Source organism: Dromiciops gliroides, chromosome 4 (assembly GCF_019393635.1).
Source record: "Dromiciops gliroides isolate mDroGli1 chromosome 4, mDroGli1.pri, whole genome shotgun sequence".
Classification (NCBI taxonomy): Eukaryota; Metazoa; Chordata; class Mammalia; order Microbiotheria; family Microbiotheriidae; genus Dromiciops; species Dromiciops gliroides.
In genome coordinates, this window is record NC_057864.1 from 187718210 (window position 1) to 187736503 (window position 18294).

Sequence of the window (18294 nt, forward strand, 5' to 3'; positions counted from 1 at the left end):
CTCGAACGCACAGCCCACCTCTTCCTAGGCTGACTCCCTCCCCACTTGGCCATCTCATCCTTTCCCAAAGCCACCCTCTTAAATAAATATATAAATACCCAAACAAACTGCGTGGAGGGCGAGGAAGCCTTTTCACCCCCCACCCCCACCCCCAAAGCCCAAGGACAGGGAGCGGCACGATCTGGGCACGGCCCAGGAGGGCACGGGACGGCGAGGGAGGAGGCAAGAGGTGGAGGAGATGCAGAGTCTGAGCTCCCCTCCCTCCCTGCAATCACTCTCCCGGCTCGCGAGGAGGTCCCCGGTGCCAGGTTCGCAGGGACAGCCTGGAGCCCAGACTGCAGGGTGCGTGCCCGGGAAGGGGAGCATGGAGAAGAGTTCATTCCTCTGGGGAGCCCAGGAGCGCGCCCCTGATGCTGCTGCAAGAGCTCAGGGAAGATTTCTTGCAGCTCGCCCTGAGAACCCCGAAGCCTGTCCTGCTCGTGAGCATACTAGGTCCCTCCGATTCCATTTCTGCCCCCCGGGAAAATGCCACCACTTGGGGGAGAACAGCCCAACTGGTTTTACTGCTTGAGAAGGCTGCCGGCCGCTTCCAGCAGCCAGCAGGTCCCATGGTGTAATGGTTAGCACTCTGGACTTTGAATCCAGCGATCCGAGTTCAAATCTCGGTGGGACCTCACTTCCATTTTTGGGTCCCATAATTAAAGTTTTGGGACCCCGCTGCAGGCTGCGGCCCTGGTGAAAATGCAACTGCCTCAGTGACCCGCTGGACAGCTGTTTGGGGAGTCCCCTCCCTCCCTTAAGACGCTTTCGTTTCGTCTTCCAGGAAAGGGCGCTACTGCGCAAGCGCTGGAGACAAGGCGAAAAGTATGCGTGGTGAAGCCTGGAGGCTGCAACTTGACCCCTCCCTCCTCCCAAACCTACCCCCCCACCCCTTCCTAACCCCTAGGGAGAACCCGAAGGAATCCGAAAGATCCCGAGGCTGTTTTCAGAGGGGAACAGCAACTCCCATTGGCTTTAAGGGAAGACCCGCCTCTCCCTAAACGCCGCGCCTATTGGCTATTGTGCACCGTGGATACTCCTTTAAAACTGTCTGGGCCTTGGCGGGACGAGGATGAGTGGAGGGGCGGGGAAATGACGTAGGTCGTTACGGCTTCCATTGGCCAAACGAGATGGAGGGGGCGGCATCTTCCCCATTCGCTTCTTGCTATTGGTTGTAAAGCAGTGCCTTTCCCCGAACTCCTCAACCCTAGCCTTAGTCTCCACACTTAAGGTCAGATCCCAGGGGAACCTTCTGGGAGGGGAAGAGGTATTGTCTGTCAGTCATTCTGTTAAGTAGGCAAGGTGTCCCTTTATATGTTTGTATCAAGTAAGCAGGAGTTTGAATGTCTTCAGTTCAATCCAAGCACAATACATTTGATTGATTGAATGAATGAATGAATGAAGATGAATTGCATTTATTAACCTCTTGCTGTGTTAAAGATGATGCTGTTAAACTATGTTAAAATATGCCAGCAAATTTGGAAAACTCAACATTGGCCACTAGGTTAGAAAAGATCAGTTTACATCTTAATTTTAAAGAAAGGTGAGGTTCAAACTGAGCTCATTTCACATGCCAGCAAAGTTATGCCTAAGATTCTGCAAGCTAGGCTTTAGCAATATGTAACCAGAGAATTTTCAGAAAGAACAGGCTGGTTTTCAAAGAGGCAGAAGAACTGGAAACGAAATTACCAACATTTGATGGATTATGGAAAAAGAAAAAGAGTTTCAGATTAAACATAGACTTCTGCCGCATTGACTACACCAAAGCCTTTGACTGTGTGGATCACAACAAAATGTGGCAAGTCGTCAAAGAGATTGGAGTATCAGATCATCTTGTCTTCTGAGAAACCTATATGTGGGTCAAGAAGCAACAGACAGAACCAAACATGGAATAAATGATTGGTTTAAGATTGGAAAAGGGCAAAGCTGTATATTGTCACCTTATTTATTTAACTTATATACAGAGTACATCATGCAAAATGCCAGACTGGATGAATCAAAAACTGGAATTAAGGTTGCCAGGGAAAATATAAAAAATCTTAGATATGCAGATGATATCACTCTCATGGTAGAAGGTTAAGAAGAATTAAGAAGCCTCTTGAGGTGGGTGAGAGAGGAGAATGTAAAAGCTGGCTTGAAACTTAACATTTAAAAAAACAACTAACATCTTGGCAACTGGTTCCAACACTTCCTGGCAAATAGAGGGAAAAGAAATAGAAGCAGTGTCAGATTTTATATTCTTGGACTCAAAGATCACAGACAGTAGCCATGAAATTAAAATACACTTGCTCCTTGGAAGGAAATCTATGGCAAATCTGGACAGCATACTAAAAAGCAGCAATATCACCTTGCCCACAAAGATCTGTATAGTCAAAACTATGGTTTTTCCAATATCAATGTATGACTGTGAGAGTTGGATTATAAGGAAAGTCGAGCACCACAGGACTTGACACTTTGGAATTGTGGTGCTGGAGAAGACTTTTCAGAGTCCCTTGGACAGCAAGGAAATCAACTCAGCTAATCCTTAAAGAAATTAATTCAGGCTATTTACTGGAAGGTTAAATACTGAAGTTAAAGTTTAAATACTTTGGCCACATAATGAGAAGACAAAACTCATTGGAAATGACCCTGATGCTGGGAAAGATTGACTGCAAAAGGAAAAAGGGACGGCAGAGAATGAGATTCTATACATGGAAACAACAAACATGAACTTGGACAGACTTTGAGAAATAGTAGAGGACAGAAGGGCCTGGAGTGTAAGAGACAATTGAGAGGGCAGCTAGGTGGCAGCTAGGTGGTGCAGTGGATAGAGCACCAGCCCTGGAGTCAGGAGTACGTGAGTTTAAATCTGGCCTCAGATACTTGGCACTTACTAGCTGTGTGACCCTGGGCAAGTCACTTAACCCTCATTGCTCCACAAAAAAGAGAGAGAGAGAGACAATTGAACAATAGCAACAATATGTCATAAGAGCTAGGAATACAAATATCAGTTACCTACTTTGTGTAAGGCAGTATGCTAAGTGCCAGGGAAACAAAGTCAAATGCCTTCAAGGAATTCTATCTGGTAGAATGGGAGCTGCAATGTTTAAACAGAGAAGTAGATGTATGATAATTGGAGGAAGAAGACAGGCAAAGCTTCCTTTAAGGAAGCACATGAGATGAGCTTTGAAGAAGGCTAGGAATTTTGATGTAATGCGAGTCAAGAGGACTTGCCATGCACAGGGAGGGCACAGATTTAGATCTGGAAGGGACCTCAAAGGTCTTTTACAGATGAGGAAACGGAAGCCCAGAAAAGTAGAGGGACTTGACCATGATCACACAACTAGTTAATGTCAAAGGTGGGATTTGAACCCAGGACCTCCTGACTCCTGCACTCTGTCTATCCACTGTACTAAGGAACAAATTCAGGAAACCTCTAGAAGGCCAATTTGGCTGGAACGAAGTGTGCTCCAATGGGGATTAATGTGCTAGTAAAGCCTAGTAAGGTAGGTTGGGAGCTAGGTTGTGGGATAGCTTTAGTTATCAAGCTGAGGACTTTGAATTTTATTCTAGAAGCAATGTGGAGCCACTGGAGGCTGGGGAACAGAGAAGGCTATTTGAACAATCCAGGTGAGAAGTGATGAAGGCCCAAACTAAGGTCAGGTGATGAAAGCCTGAACCAGAGTCGGGTTTTTGTGAGTTAAAGGAAGGGGACAGATTCAACAAATGTTAACAGAATCACAGAATTTGAGTTAGAAGGAATGTCAAGGCTGTCCAGTCCAACCCATACATACCCTAAACTAAATGAATCCTCACTAGAACATACCTGATAGGTGATCAACCAGTCTCTGATGGGAGACTTCCAAGGAGGGAGAGCCCACTACTTTTTTTTTGCAGGGCAATGAGGGTTAAGTGACTTGCCCAGGGTCACACAGCTAGTTAAGTGTCAAGTGTCTGAGGCTGGATTTGAACTCAGGTCCTCCTGAATCCAAGGCCAGTGCTTTATCCACTGCGCCACCTAGCTGCCCCCGAACCCACTACTTCTTAGGGCAGAAATTCTACTTCTGGACACCTCTAAGTATTAGAAAGTTCTTCACTACTTCAGGACTAAAATTCCTTCTTTTCCACTCTCATCCTCTGCTCCTGGTTCTTCCCTCTAGGGCCAAAGGAAACAAATCTAATCCCTGTTCCATATTATAGTTTCCTTTCTCTAGGCTAAAAGTCCCCAGTTCCTTCCAACAATCCTGATATGACTCGTATGACAAACCTTTCACTATCCTAGTTCAAACAGTCAATATAGATTCATTAAGTGCTTACTATGTGCTAAATGTGGGAGAATACTATGTTCTGAGCGCAGCTAGGTGGCACAGTGGATAAAGCACTGGGCCTGAATTCAGGAGGACCTGAGTTCAAATTCAACCTCAGACACTTGACACTTATTAGCTGCATGACCCTGGACAAGTCCCTTAACCCTCATTGCTTCGAAAGCCAAACAGAGGGTTTTGTATTTGATCTGGAGGTGATAAGGAGCAGTTGGGGGAGGAGGGTGACGTGATCGGTGCTTTAGGAAAATCACTTTGGTGGCTGAATGAAGAATGGATTGAAGACGGGAGAAAGTTGAGGCAGGCAGAGCCACCAGCAGGCTATTGCCAAAGTCCAGTTGTGAGGTCATATGGGCCTGTACCAGAGTGGTGGCATTATCAGAGGAGAGAAGGAAGCATATTCAAGAGGTATTGCAAAGGTGAAATTGACAGTCTTCACCAAAGGATTGGATATAGGAGCATATATAGCGAGGAGCCCAGGATGACTCCTAGGTTGTGAGCCTGAGGGACTGGGAGGATGGTGATACCTTCTATAATAACAGGGAAGGTAGGAGGCAGAGGGGGAGGGGGAGAAGAGGGATATTTAGGGGGAAAGATGAGTCTGGTTTTGGACATAATGAATTTAAGATGTCTACTGGACATTAGTTTAAGATACTTAAAGGCAGGTGGAGATGTGAGATTGGAGGTCAGGGGAGGAGGTGAGACTGGATAGGTATATTTGAGAATTGTCAGCATAGAGATTGTAATTCAGTCCATGGCAGCTGATGAGATTATTGACAGCTGTCCTCTTCTAGATACTTTCAGCTCATAAATGTCCTTCTTAAACTTGTAGTGTCCACAACAATCCAGATGTGTTTGAGTCAACAAGCATTTGTTAAGTCCTATCATCTGCCAGTCACTGTGCATCAGGGATGTTAGCATACAGAAAGACAAAAAATAATTCATATTCTCAAGAAGCTCACAGTCGAATGTGGTCTGATAAGGGCAGAACACATCAGCCCTGTAGCCTACTTATTCCTGGAAGCTATATGTCTCATAGTACAGTCCAAGATCTTATTTGCCTTTCTGGTTACCACATCACAATGCTGACTCATATTGAACTTGCAGTCAACTAACAGCCCCAGATCAGTTTTTTTAGATAAACTGGTGTCTATCCTATACTTGTGAAATTGATTTCTTGAATCTGAGTAGAAAAGTTTACATTTATCTCTGCTGAATTTCACCTTATTAAATTCACTCTATAAAGATCTTTTTGGTTCCTGATTCTGTCATGTGTTGGGTTAGCCCAGTTTTGTATCACCTGAAAATTGGATGAGCAAGCCATTTATGGTCTTTATGTACAAGTCATTGATAAAATTGTCAAATAGGACAGGGTTAAGCTCAGATCCCTGAGTAATTCCACTGGAGACCTCCTGCCACATTGACATCAAACCCTTAATGGTCATTCAACCACTTCTGAATCCATCTAGTGGTATTATCACCTACTCCACTTCTCTCTACCTTATCCAGAAAAATAGTATGAAATGCTTTATCAAACACTAAGTTAAAATATAATAAACTAATGAAACTTTTCCTTTATTTATGGATGTTAACAGAATCACAGAATTTGAGTTGAAAAGAACATCAGAAGCTGTCCAGTCCAACCCATAGCCTAAACTAAATGAATTCTCATTCCATCATACCTGATAGATGATCATCCAGCTTCTGATGGAAGACTTACAAGGAAGAAGAGCCCACCACCTCTTAGGGTAGCCTCATCAAAGACTTATCAAAAAATGAAATGAGGTTAGTCTGGCATGGCCTATTCTTGGTGAAGCAATGCTGAGTCATTGTAATCACCACTTCCCTTTCTAGATGTTCTTGTTGAGTTGTTTTTCAGTCCTGTCTGACTCTTCATGGCCCCATTTGGGGTTTTCTTGGCAAAGATACTGAAGTGGTTTGCCATTTCCTTCTCCAGCTCACTTTACAAATGAAGAACTGAGGTAAACAGTGTTAAGTGATTTGCCCAAGGTTACCCAGCTAGTAAGTGTCTGATGATGGATTTTAGACTTTTCCTGACTCCAGACCCAGCCTAGAATTTTCCCAGGAACTATGGAGCTTCTCTTCTACCTCAAATCTTCTCCATGATGATGATGGATTTACCTGTTTCCATGTGAAACTCAGAAGTCTTCTGCTCAAATGCCATTTGGGGCTGAATTCTCTTGTTTGTATAGGGGGCAAGCTTCATTCCTTGTTAGAAAGGCCCTGAATTTCAAGTGTTCTTGAAGCTGCATGAATGCTAATTGACCATAATGCAATGTGCTGGAGCTTCTGGTCAGTTGTTTCTATAGGAATGATTGGTCTTTGGAGCAATCAGACTTTGACGTATAGTCAAAGCTCTAAGCAATCTCCTCTGTTGGTGCCTGCTGTGTGTGGGAGAGCTATGTTAGACTGCTTCTTGTAAGTAACTCAAGAATGATCAACAGAGGTGGAGGTTATCTAAAGGTTGAGAGTCTGCTCAGCTTATGCTAAGAATAACCTTGAGAGAAACCACTATTATCTTAACATGAGGGCAAGGACTTTTGCAAAATTACAAGGAGGAAAAAAGCACAACCTGTCAAACTTTGGGCATGCTGACGTACGAGGCTACAAGCAACCATATTTCAATGAAAACTTAACTCTTAAAATGCAAGCAAAAGGGATTTTTTGTAATAAACCCCACAGCACAGAAATATTTCTTCTCCTTAGGAAATGCATCTTTCAAAATGGGGGGGCTCTACTCGCAGTTTCAATAGGCACCAAGCAATAATAACCATAGCTAGCATAGGGGTAGCTAGATGGCACAGTGGATAGAACACCAGCCCTGGATTCAGGAGTACCTGAGTTCAAATCTCACCTCAGACACTTAACACTTACTAGCTGTGTGACTCTGAGCAAGTCACTTAACCCCAATTGCCTCACCAGAAAAAAAAAAAAACATAGCTAGTATTTTACTGGAGAAGGAAATGGCAAATGGCTCCAGTATCTTTGCCAAGAAAACCCCATGGATAGTATTGGTGTACTATGGTCAGTGGGGTTTTGAAGAATTGGACATGACTGAATCACTCAACGATGACCAACATTTTATAGGTTTTAAGGTTTGTAAAGCACTTTACAAATATATTATCTCATTAGATCCTCACAACAACCCTGGCAGATAAGTGCTATTATTTTCCTCATTGTTCAGTTAATAGAACCAAGATAAATGGAAGTTAAGTGACTACCTGAGATCACACATCTAATAAGTGCCTGAAGCAGGCTTTGAACTCCTCTGTTCAAGTCATCTAGCTGCTCCTAATAATGACAATAATGATTATATCCTTAAATAATAGTGATTTGATCCATTATTTACCATCAGTTCCACAGGTACAAAGTCAAAGATCAGCAACATCTGGAACCCTGAGGTCATTCAGGACTAGGACTACCCCAGGGCCCAAAAGGCAAGAGCTTTTAAGGAGACAGCTTAGTCGAACATCAAACAGCTGTTTGGGAATTCTCAGTACTAGACTTTATTACCTTTCTGTTTCTTAAAGTAAATGTATCTAAGCTACAATGTCAGTATATTATCCTTTTGGGTCACATGAATTTGGGAAGATAAGCATTTTGATGAAAAATGAGACAGGGGCTCTATATTTAAACTACATTTAGAGATTTTCCTGAAATAAAATTCCAGATGGGAGCAAGTTTTGTCATAAATTTATGAACTATTATATGTAGATGATTCTTTTATGTTTTTAGAACCCCAGGCTAAGCCTAGAGTAAGCATTCTTTTTTTTTTTTTTTTAGTGAGGCAATTGGGATTAAGTGACTTACCCAGGGTCACACAGCTAGCAAGTGTTAAGTGTCTGAGGTCAGATTTGAACTCAGGTACTCCTGACTCCAGGGCCAGTGCTCTATCCACTGAGCCACCTAGCTGCCCCTTTAGAGTGAGCATTCTTAACATCTTTTGAGCCACAAACCACTTTGACAGTCTGGTGATGGAAGAGGCCATTCTTCTCAGATTTTTGTTGTTTAGTCATTTCAGTCGTGTGTCTAATTCCTCATGACCTCAACTGGGGCTTTCTTGGCAAAGATACTGGAGTGGTTTGACATTTCTTTCTCCAGTTCATTTTACAGATGAGGAAACTGAGGCAAACAAGATGAAGTAACTTGCCCAGGGTCACAGAGCTTATAAGTATCTGAGGTTGGATTTGAACTGAGGTCTTCCTGACTCCAGGAATGCTCTATCTACTGCACCACTTAACTGCCCTATTTTTGCTACAGTTAGTACAACTTTTTAATTATGCTACTAGTTGGGACAAATTCAACTTTCTTTACCTCCCCTTGCAAATGAGAATAAAAGCCTCCATCTCATAAGGGACCCTCTTATCCTCATCCCTACATATGGAATGTCAAGTCATCTCTACATAAGGAAAACTTTTGTGGTAAAAGCCTTCCAAAAATGAAATGGGATGCTTTGGAAAGTGGTGAGTTCCCCATCCCTGAAAGTATTCAAGCAATGCAATTCAATAAGCGGAGACTGGATGACCATTTGTCAAGGGCATTGCAGAAGGCACTCCTGTATTGGAAGAGAGGTTGGATTAGAAGAAAGGTAAGCTTTGAAGTTCCTTCCAACTCTAAAATTGTATAAATCTTATTTTCCAGAGTAATGCTTTTTCCATCATGTTTTTGTTCATCATTCCCTAGGTCCCACTAAGATTTGTAGCTGGTTCCTTTTAGCTCTAAATTCTTTGATCTTTCTCCTTCAAACAGAGAATCTTTTTATTACACTCTTTTTGCAAACTTAGTATGCTGGAATCAATAAATAGGTGATTTTTTGGAATAAAATTCCTGGTGGGAGAAAGATCTTGGGGGGGGGAATATTATGAAATATCATATGAGGATAATTCTTTATTATTTTTAAAACCCTGGAAAGGGGCAGCTAGGTGGTGCAGTGGATAGAGCACTGGCCCTGGAGTCAGGAGTACCTGAGTTCAAATCCAGCCTCAGACGCTTACCACTTACTAGTTGTGTGACCCTGGGCAAGTCACTTAACCCCAATTGCCTCACTTAAAAAAAAAAAAAAGACACTTGACACTACTAGCTGTGTGACCCTGGGCAAGTCACTTAACCCTCATTGCCCTGCAAAACAAAACAAAACAAAAACCCAAAACAACAACAACAACAACAAAAACCCAAACAAACCCTGGACAGAGTCTAGAGATACCTAGTCCAAGGTGAGGGGACAGATTCCCCATTTAGTCCTCTTCTCCCTTCACTTATTGTTTACTCTTCCTCTGAGGTAGGGAAAGTCTTCCTTTCCCCTTCTCAACCACCTAAAATCCTCTCATCCATTGTCTTGCAGCACTCCACCGATGTCCTACTACAGTAACCTCACTACCATGCCTAGGAGACCCTGTGTTCTCAAAGATTCCACTGAGCCCAGGCTCTGACAGGTTCTATCAAGCTAGAAAGACCAGTCTTGGCCCAGTGATGAGTTATATGCTTGGTGAATGAGGCTAGTGCCTAGCTATGTTCAAAGTAAACTCTTCAGTCATTGGCTTTTTTTATTGTTGTTGAGTTGTTTCCGTTGTGTCCAACTCTCTGTGACTCCATTTGGGTTTTTCTTGGCAAAGATACTGGAGTGGTTTGCCATTTCCTTCTCCAGCTCATTTTACAAATGTGAAACTAAGGCAAACAGAGTTAAGTGAATTGCTCAGGGTTGTACAGCTAGTAAATGTCTGAGTCCAGATTTGAATTCAGGTCTTCTTGACTTCAGGGTCGGTGCTCTATCCACTACACTACCTAGCTGCCCAATCATTGGCTACAGGATGACAATTTTAGAGAAAGTCTATCTGTTCAAGCAATAGAGAGGTTGTAATTTGTGTCAGTGAAGAGAGTATCCACACTGACTCCACTGAAATCACCAATCCTTTATATATATATATATAGACACACACATATATACACATACACATATATTTATACACACACACACACACACACACACACACACACACAGAGGAGGAGCCCTGTGGAGGAGCCCTGGAGCAAGGGGGACAAAAATATCGCTGAGCCACTGATCTACTGATGTTTGTTTCAGGGAGAGCCAGTCTAGGACACCTACGTTCAGGCAAAACGAGTGACCAGTAGAGGGCAGAGCATTCTCACCCATGGCTGACCAGGGAGATTTCTCAGTTGTGGAAGATTCTTCTGCCAAGGCAGGCTTTCCAGATGAGATCCCAGCTGCCCTTATTTTGAGAGCTGTAGAACGGCTTCAGAATTATCTAGTTCAATCCCCTAATAAAGGAAACTGAGAGCCAGAGAGAGGAATTGGCTCCCCATTCCCATGTCTCTACTTTGCTTTTTGCCCCACTTAACACTAATGACCTTATCTATATTTATGGGTTTGAACTAAACATGCAGTCTCTCTGGGCCTTGGATTAGTGCTATTCTGACATGATCTTCCCTTCCTATCCTTATCCTCCCCTATCCCAAGCCCTCAGCAACAAAGGCAAGAAAGAACTCTATTCCCTACCCATAAAACCTATCCCCAGGTTCATGTTTCCTGTCTTCCTTCTTCAGATCGGGAACTCCCTGAGGGCAGGGACTAGGTTGAGGTAGGGGAGTGTCTTCTCTATCCTCTATCTGTATTGGGAAGAATGCTCTTATCCGGAAGAGACTAACTTCTCCTCAGATACCAGAAGGCCTAGGAATTAGCTTCCGCACTCTCTGTTTCCAGCCCCCACCCCTTTACCCAAAGTGCTAATCTGTCATTAGCTGCAGATAAAGGAGTCAGGAAGGAGGGGAGCAGGGCTGATCTCCTTGGGATTACCCAGTGTGACAGATCTGAAGAAGTGAATTTCTAAAGCATTCCCTGGTTCAATCTTCCTTCTCTGTCCTCCCTCCCTTCCCCAACCCTGGATATATCCAAACATTCTTTGAGTTACCAGAAGAGAGCAATTTATCCAGAGCCTGAGAATAGAATTCAATTTATTCAACAAGCAGCAAGAGATGATCTGGTGTCTTGGTGGATTGTCTATGCTCCTTGGCTTCTCTTTTACCTCCCCTCCCCTTCTTTCCTGCCTTGAGATCATTTTATATTCAATAGCATCTCTGCCCTGGGTGTGGGTTATCTGTGAGTTTTAATGATCCAGCCTGTCCTTGCTCAGAGGATTACCTCTGACATCAAGACCCAGCCAGTAGTTGTTATCTTCTGAGGAAGACCCAAGGAGTCCTGAGCTCTAAGCATTAATGAGAGAAGCTCTATGAAAGATACCCCTTCCCTCACCCTCCCTGCCCCCCTTAATTTGCTATGTGACATTAAACCAGGGTTAACTTGAGAACTTTGGATAGATTTCAAGGCTATCTGTGAACTTCAATGGGGGGAAAAATCTTTATTTCCACTAACTTCTAAGTACAATTTAGCATCTCCTCCTGTTATTTAAAAAACATTCTAAGAAGGCTTTCCCAGACTGCAAAGGGGTCTGGGATACTAAAAGTATCCTTAAGAAAAACGGGCTGAAAAAAAGAAAAGAAAAGAAAAAAGGGCTGACTTCTAACTCTGACATCCTTCAAGTCTATGATTCGAGTGTATCAGGTTTATTTAGAGATTGTGTCTGGAATTGAGGGAACTCTGTTTTGGGGGGAGAGAGACCATACAATTTATAACTCAAAGGAACCAACTTCATAGTATCCAGACCAAGCTCTCTCTCTTACAGAAGAGGAAACAAGCCCACAGAAGGTAAGCCTATGTGTCTTCTTGCCCCAAATGTAGCAGACCTTTCAGCTAATCATGAACAGCTCACACTTCTCTGGTGCTTTGTGGTTTATCTCAAAACACTGCATTAAATTGGGTGTTGTAATTATTGTCACCCCACAAATTAGGAAAAAGGGGCTCAGAAAGATCAAGGGCTTGCCTGAGATCACACAGTAAGTATCAGAGTCTAGATTTGAGCCCAGACTCCAAATTCTGGGCTTTTTCTATCATACCATACGGGGTCAGGAACAAGAAACAGAAAAAAAGAAGAGAGGATGATCCACTATTAGGGATGGAGAGGGTAAGCTTTCTTCCCCCTTAGCCTGCCCCACATCAGCTAGAGCCACCTGGCAATGGAGACCTGGGTGCAGCAAATGCTTTGGGATGACCTTCTCCTCCAAACATCTTGCCCAAATCCCCTTCCTGTATAGACATTAATTTTGTTCTATCCCCACCCTCTTCCATCTCCCAATGGTGGTGGGACCCCCACTCTAGACTCTCTTCCATTCAGATCAGACTTCTTCCTTATTTTCCAGTAAGAGAGAGGAGCTAGAGACCTCCCATCTGCCCTACCCTTACTCCCTCCAGGCCCATGGGAGTTGCTTTCTGATATGCCAATGTACCCTTAGGATTTCAGGACCTTTCCATCTCCCAATTAAAGTATAAACTCCCTGAGAGCAAGAAATGTTTCCTTTTCTTCTTTGTATCTCCAGGACTTAGCACAACGCTTGGCACACTGTAAGGACTTAATAAATTATTTTTCATTCATTTATTTCATTTCATTCATTCATTTCAAACATTTTATTGTCCCCTCCAGATAACCTTTTGGATTGAGCTGTTGGCATTTTGCTGGCTGAGTTACACTGGCCCAGTATGACTAGGCTTTAACATCCAATTAGTTAACTAGGAAAGAATGGGTGTGTGACCTTGGAGAAGAGTGGACAGAATTGTCAGGGTAGAGTAGAGTGGTATTTGGTTGCCTGGGATTTGGGTCTGTAGGTGATCAACTATGGGGCTGGAGAAAAGCTGGTCCTTGGGGTAAGCATCAGGATGAGGGAAGAGGGTGGTCAGCTTATCCTACAACCACCTTTCTCCTTAAAGGGATTTTTGTCCTCGGGGATGCCTTTGAGGAGGGGGTCATCTCCAGCGTTGGCTTCCACATAGTCCTTAAGTTCCTTCCCTGTTTTAGATATCTGTGAAGGAAAAAAAGTCTCCTTGGGACATTTGTTCATCGCTCTGAGATCCTGGGATGGGAAGGGAAGATGGCACAGCACCATTGTCGGACCAAAATCCTGACATGGTAACACCCCGTAATGCAGGGACTTTCCCTAATGCATGAAAGATGGTGGTCAGGCATCTGAAAGAACTCAGTCAGCAACTGAGAGAGGATCTGGAGGGCTTTAATCACAAAGACTTAGTCTTATCTATGTGGGTTGACTTTATCTTGTTTCGATTAGTCTTGTCACTCATTGTGAAAAGACACTGAAGTGGTTTGCTATTTCCTGCTCCAGTTCATTTTACAGAAGAGGAACTGAGGCAAACAGGATTAAATGGCTTTTCCAGGGTCACACAACTAATAAGTGTCTGAAGTCAGATTTGAACTCAGGTCCTCCTGACTTTCAGGACTAGTGCTCTATCCACTGTACCACCTAGCTGCCCTCAAATCCTCCAAATGACTTTATCTATTTAGTCTTATCTATGTGGGTTGACGACTTGGAGGCAGGGAGATGCACATTCATATTTCCAGGCCACATTGAGCCCAAGGATCTCCTTTTCTTGGCAGGTCTATGTTATCCAGTCCCATTTTTGCAGCCCCAGCTTCCCTGATCATTCTCCTGATTCCAACTCCTTAGAAAGGAGTTTCCAGGGGCAGCTAGGTGGTGCAGTGGATAGAGCACCGGCCCTGGAGTCAGGAATACCTGAGTTCAAATCTGGCCTCAGACACTTAACACTTACTAGCTGGGTGACCCTGGGCAAGTCATTTAACCCCAATTGCCTCACAAAAAAAAAAAAAAAGAAAGGAGTTTCCACTGCCTCCTTAACCTTTCCCTGCACCAACAACCCATCCATCACCTGCTCCTCTGCATCCCTCTCCTATTGAGAAAATGAGAGCATAGAGAAAACAAGGGGAGGGGGAAGGTGCTCACCATGGCTCTTTCGTTCTTCACTTCCTTCTTAAGTTGATCAATCTGCATTTTCAATAGTTCCTTCTCAGTGAGATCCTGAGCCATGTTGCTCCAAAGAAACAGGGACCCTATGAGGATACATCATTTCATGTTAGAAATGCCTATATCGGGAGCAGCTAGGTAGCACAGTGGATAGAGCACTGACCCTGGATTCAGGAAGACCTGATTTCAAATCCAGCCTCAGACACTTGACACTTACTAGCTGTGTGACCCTGGGTAAGTCACTTAACCCTCATTGCCCTGAGGTGGGGTGGGGGAGGAATAAATTCCTATATCACACCAAGCAACTTCTGGGTCACCACCAAATGAAATCATTACACCCCTTCTCCCATATAATCCTATGATTCCTATATCCATTCAGGATGAAGCAAAAGTGGGCCCTACTCTCTGTATGCAAGGAGCTTCCAGCTCAGTGATGGAGATCCTCCCACTTGGGGAGATCCCAATCTGATGGTGGAGTCACAGAAGGAAAAGAGGTGGAGAAAGAGAATAAAGGGCTGGTTTTTGGTTTGAGGTTCCCCACCATCCTGAAAAAGTGGGTGAAAACGTGGGCTAACAAACCCCAAAAAGTTTGTTTCTTTTTTCTTTTCTTTTCTTTTTTTTTTTGGGGGGGGGGTGGGCAATGAGGGTTAAGTGACTTGCCCAAGGTCACACAGCTAAGTAAGTGTCAAGTGTCTGAGGCTGGATTTTGAACTCAGGTCCTCCTGACTCAAAGGCCAGTGCTCTATCCACTGCACCACCTAGCTGTCCCCCCAAAAGTTTGTTTCTTGATCCACAAACTGTTGAAAATGATTTTTAGGGAGACTCGGGGGAAATTACTCCTACTGCCTAACTCCTGCTGCTCAGATCTGGCCCCCCCAGCCAAATCCAAATCCACTCTGGTCCTCACCTGTGTGTGTTCCTGTGTGTAGTGGCAGTGGTCGGGCTCTGTCCAGCAATCTTGAGAGAGGCACCCGTCTCAGTCCTGGATGCAATATTGCCCAGTCCTCTTTCTTCTTTCCAAATCAAGGTTTCTCCTGTTGAAGCAGCAGATGGTCTTAAGGTCAAAATCCCTGATCCTTAAGCTGATTAAGACTTGAAGTAATAAGCCTATCAAGAGACCTGAGCCCCCACTGAGCACAGAAAGGAATTAGCAGCTGTCCCCAAACTAGCACATTGACCATCTCAAAATGAGGTACTGGATGCTGAGACTATAGAAGAGAAGACTTGGCAACTGGTGGTTGGTGCCTTTGGGTATTTGAAGGGCTGGATCATACTTGAGCTGCTTGGCCCCAAATTGCAAAACAAAGAGCAAAGGGTGGAAGTTTCAAAAAGGCTGATTTGGGCTCCGTAGCAGAAAAAAATTCCTAATTCTTAGAGATGCCCAAAAGTGGAATGGGATGCCTCAACGGGTCCCCTATGACCAGGACCTTCAGGAAGAAGGTTTGATAACCACTTTAGGGACTGTTGTAAGGGGGATTCTTGGTGAGATATAGGTGGGCCTTTGGTCTCTAATCTCCCCATTCTAAGATTCTATGGCTTTAAAGTGACTTTGGAAGCAACCTAAGTGATCTTCCTGTCCCCCAGCCTACCTATCACTTTGTTGTTGTTGTCGTTGTTGTTTTGTTGTTGTTGTTATTATTGTTGTTGTTGCTGTTCAGTCATGTCTGATTCTTCCTAACCCCATGTGGGGTTTTCTTGGTAAAGATACTGGAGTAATTTGCCATTTCCTTCTCTAGTGGATTGAGTAGAGTGCATTATCTCCTCCAGTAGATTAAGTCAAAAAGAAGTTAAGTGATTTGCCCTGGGTCACACAGTTAATATGTACGTGAGGATGAATTTGAACTCAGATATTCCTGATTCCAGGGCAGCTAGGTGCTACTGTGGATAGAGCACTGCCCAGGAGTCAGGAAAACTTGACTTCAAATCTGGCCTCAAACACTTACTAGCTGTGCAGCCCTGGGCATGTCACCTAACCCTGCTCGCCTCAGTTTCCTCAACTGTAAAATGAGAAGTAAATGGAAAATCACTCCAGAATCTTTGCCAAGAAATTCCCAAATGGGAATCTGCATTTTAAACAGCTCCTTCTCAGTGAGATCCTGGGGTCACAGAGCATGGGCCAGGACTATAAACAACTAAATATCAAAATTCCTGACTCTAGGCCCGGTGTTCTATCCACTGCAGCACCTAGCTGCCTCCCATTACTAGGATCGATAACCCAATGGTTCTAGTTGCATTAACTCTTAGTCCAGTTCACATTTTCTGATTGTTGCTCCTCATCTTGTTCTTCTGAATTGTTCCCTGCTCTCTTCAGCTCAGCTCTGCATTTTCTGCCCAACAAGGCAACCCACACTAACATCCTTCCAACACTGGAAGCCTTCCCAACCCTGAGCCTTCAAAACAGCTTTTTAGAACCAAGGTCGAAAGGAGAGGGAGAAAAAGCCATTCCCTTTCCTACCCCTTCTGTCCTGCTCTTTCTAACCTTTAAGTAATATAACAGCTAGCATTCATACATCACTTTTCAGTTCAGAAATACACTCCACATAGATGATCTCATTTAATCAGTCTCCATTTGATACATTCTCCTCCTTCTTGAAATTTTACATGATTACCCTACCTATCATCGCTCCTTGGGGGGGTGTCCTCTTAGCCCTTTTATCCAATTTACATTTCATCTCTTTATTTCTCTAGCTTTATTTCTTTCTGCCTCTTTCTCTGTCCTGGGTGCGTGTCCATAAATACAGGGTCAGGGAACGTATCTTCCTTTTCCTTTGGTCCTATTCCCATGAGTTCTCAGAAATATCTGCCTTCAGACACACTCCATCCAGGGTTAAACTCAAGGAGTAGAGGAAGGAAGCTTAGAAATGTGCTAGGGACCTTGAGGGGTCATCTTATCCATCCATTTGCTTTTTACCTGGGTGACAAAACCAACCTCAAATCGCTTTGGGGTGAAGGAGGAGTGGAAGTGATGAGGAAATGTGTGTGTTCTCTCCTGTTCTAGGGAATATGTCATGTCCAAATTCATTACTTAGCATGGTGCTGATGATAATAGCATAGTTCCTGCCTTCAAAGAGCTTACATGCTACTGGGGGTGGGGGTGGTTGGTGGGCAGAGCAGAGGAGCTGCATCTACATGAGTGAGACACAACATAGGGCCTTGTGCAGACCAAGAAGAGATCCAGACAAAGTGCTCTAAAACAATTTGAGGAGACAAGACTTTGAGCTGGGGAGGATCTGAGAAGGCTTCCTGGAGGAGGCATTGAGTAGATTTTTGAAGGAAAAGAATTTGGAAAGGAGAAAATGAGGTCATTCTAAGGCATGGAGAAATGCCTAGACAAATTCATGGAGGTGGGAGATAGAATGTCAAGTTTCAGGAAACAGCTAACATCATTCATTTTGACTGCAACATAGAGAAAATGAAAGGAGTAGTAGGTAGAAAAGAAGACTTTAGAAAACCTTAAATGTCAGGGGGAGGATCAGGGGTAGAAGTTTCGTTTTTATCCTAGAAGCAAGAAGGGACTACTGAAGTTTTGAGCTGGTAACATTGTGATGTCTGTGCCTTAGGAAAATTATTTTTAGCAGCTGTATGAAGCACAACTTCCTTAGTGTTTTAGGGTCTACTGTGCACTCACATACATAGAATGTTAATGTTGGAAGAGGGCTTTCAGTCCAACCCTCTTATTTTACCAATGAGGAAACTAAAGTCTTCAAAGAGGAAGATTTACTCAGGGTCACTTCAATCATTTTTTTCTGTTGTGCTGTGTTCTCTTCATGACCCTACTTGAGGTTTTCTTGACAAAGACCCTAAAGGGGCTTGCTATTTCCTTCTCCAGCTCATTTTACAGATGAGGAAACAGAGGCAAATAGGGTGAAATGACTTGCCCAGGGTCACACAACTAGTATCTGAGGTGGGATTTTAACTCATTGAGATGAGTCTTTAGGACTGGCACTTAAGGTCACGCAGTTTCCTATTAGGCAGAACCAGGTCTAGAAGCTAGATCTCTTAACATACAGTCCAGGGCTCCTTCTTTACC

At 43.7% G+C, this 18294-nt stretch overlaps 1 protein-coding gene and 1 non-coding gene across 5 annotated transcripts in view; one reads left to right on the forward strand and one right to left on the reverse strand.

Annotated features, from left to right (window-relative positions):
• Nucleotides 1-602: 602 nt before the first annotated feature.
• On the forward strand, nucleotides 603-674 carry TRNAQ-UUG. The gene has a single exon. It is a non-coding gene; the product is annotated as a tRNA-Gln (tRNA).
• Nucleotides 675-12882: 12208 nt separating this feature from the next.
• The window catches only part of GNGT2 (G protein subunit gamma transducin 2), a 76690-nt gene continuing 71278 nt past the window's right edge, over nucleotides 12883-18294 (reverse strand). For all 4 annotated transcript variants that reach the window (XM_044001414.1, XM_044001411.1, XM_044001410.1 and 1 more), the window contains 3 exons: nucleotides 15172-15298; nucleotides 14244-14350; nucleotides 12883-13289 (listed from right to left, as the gene is read on the reverse strand). In XM_044001414.1, the coding sequence (XP_043857349.1) occupies nucleotides 13164-13289; nucleotides 14244-14327 (210 nt within the window). In that variant the 5' untranslated portion in view covers nucleotides 14328-14350; nucleotides 15172-15298 and the 3' untranslated portion in view covers nucleotides 12883-13163. The remainder of the gene's footprint in view (nucleotides 13290-14243; nucleotides 14351-15171; nucleotides 15299-18294) is intronic.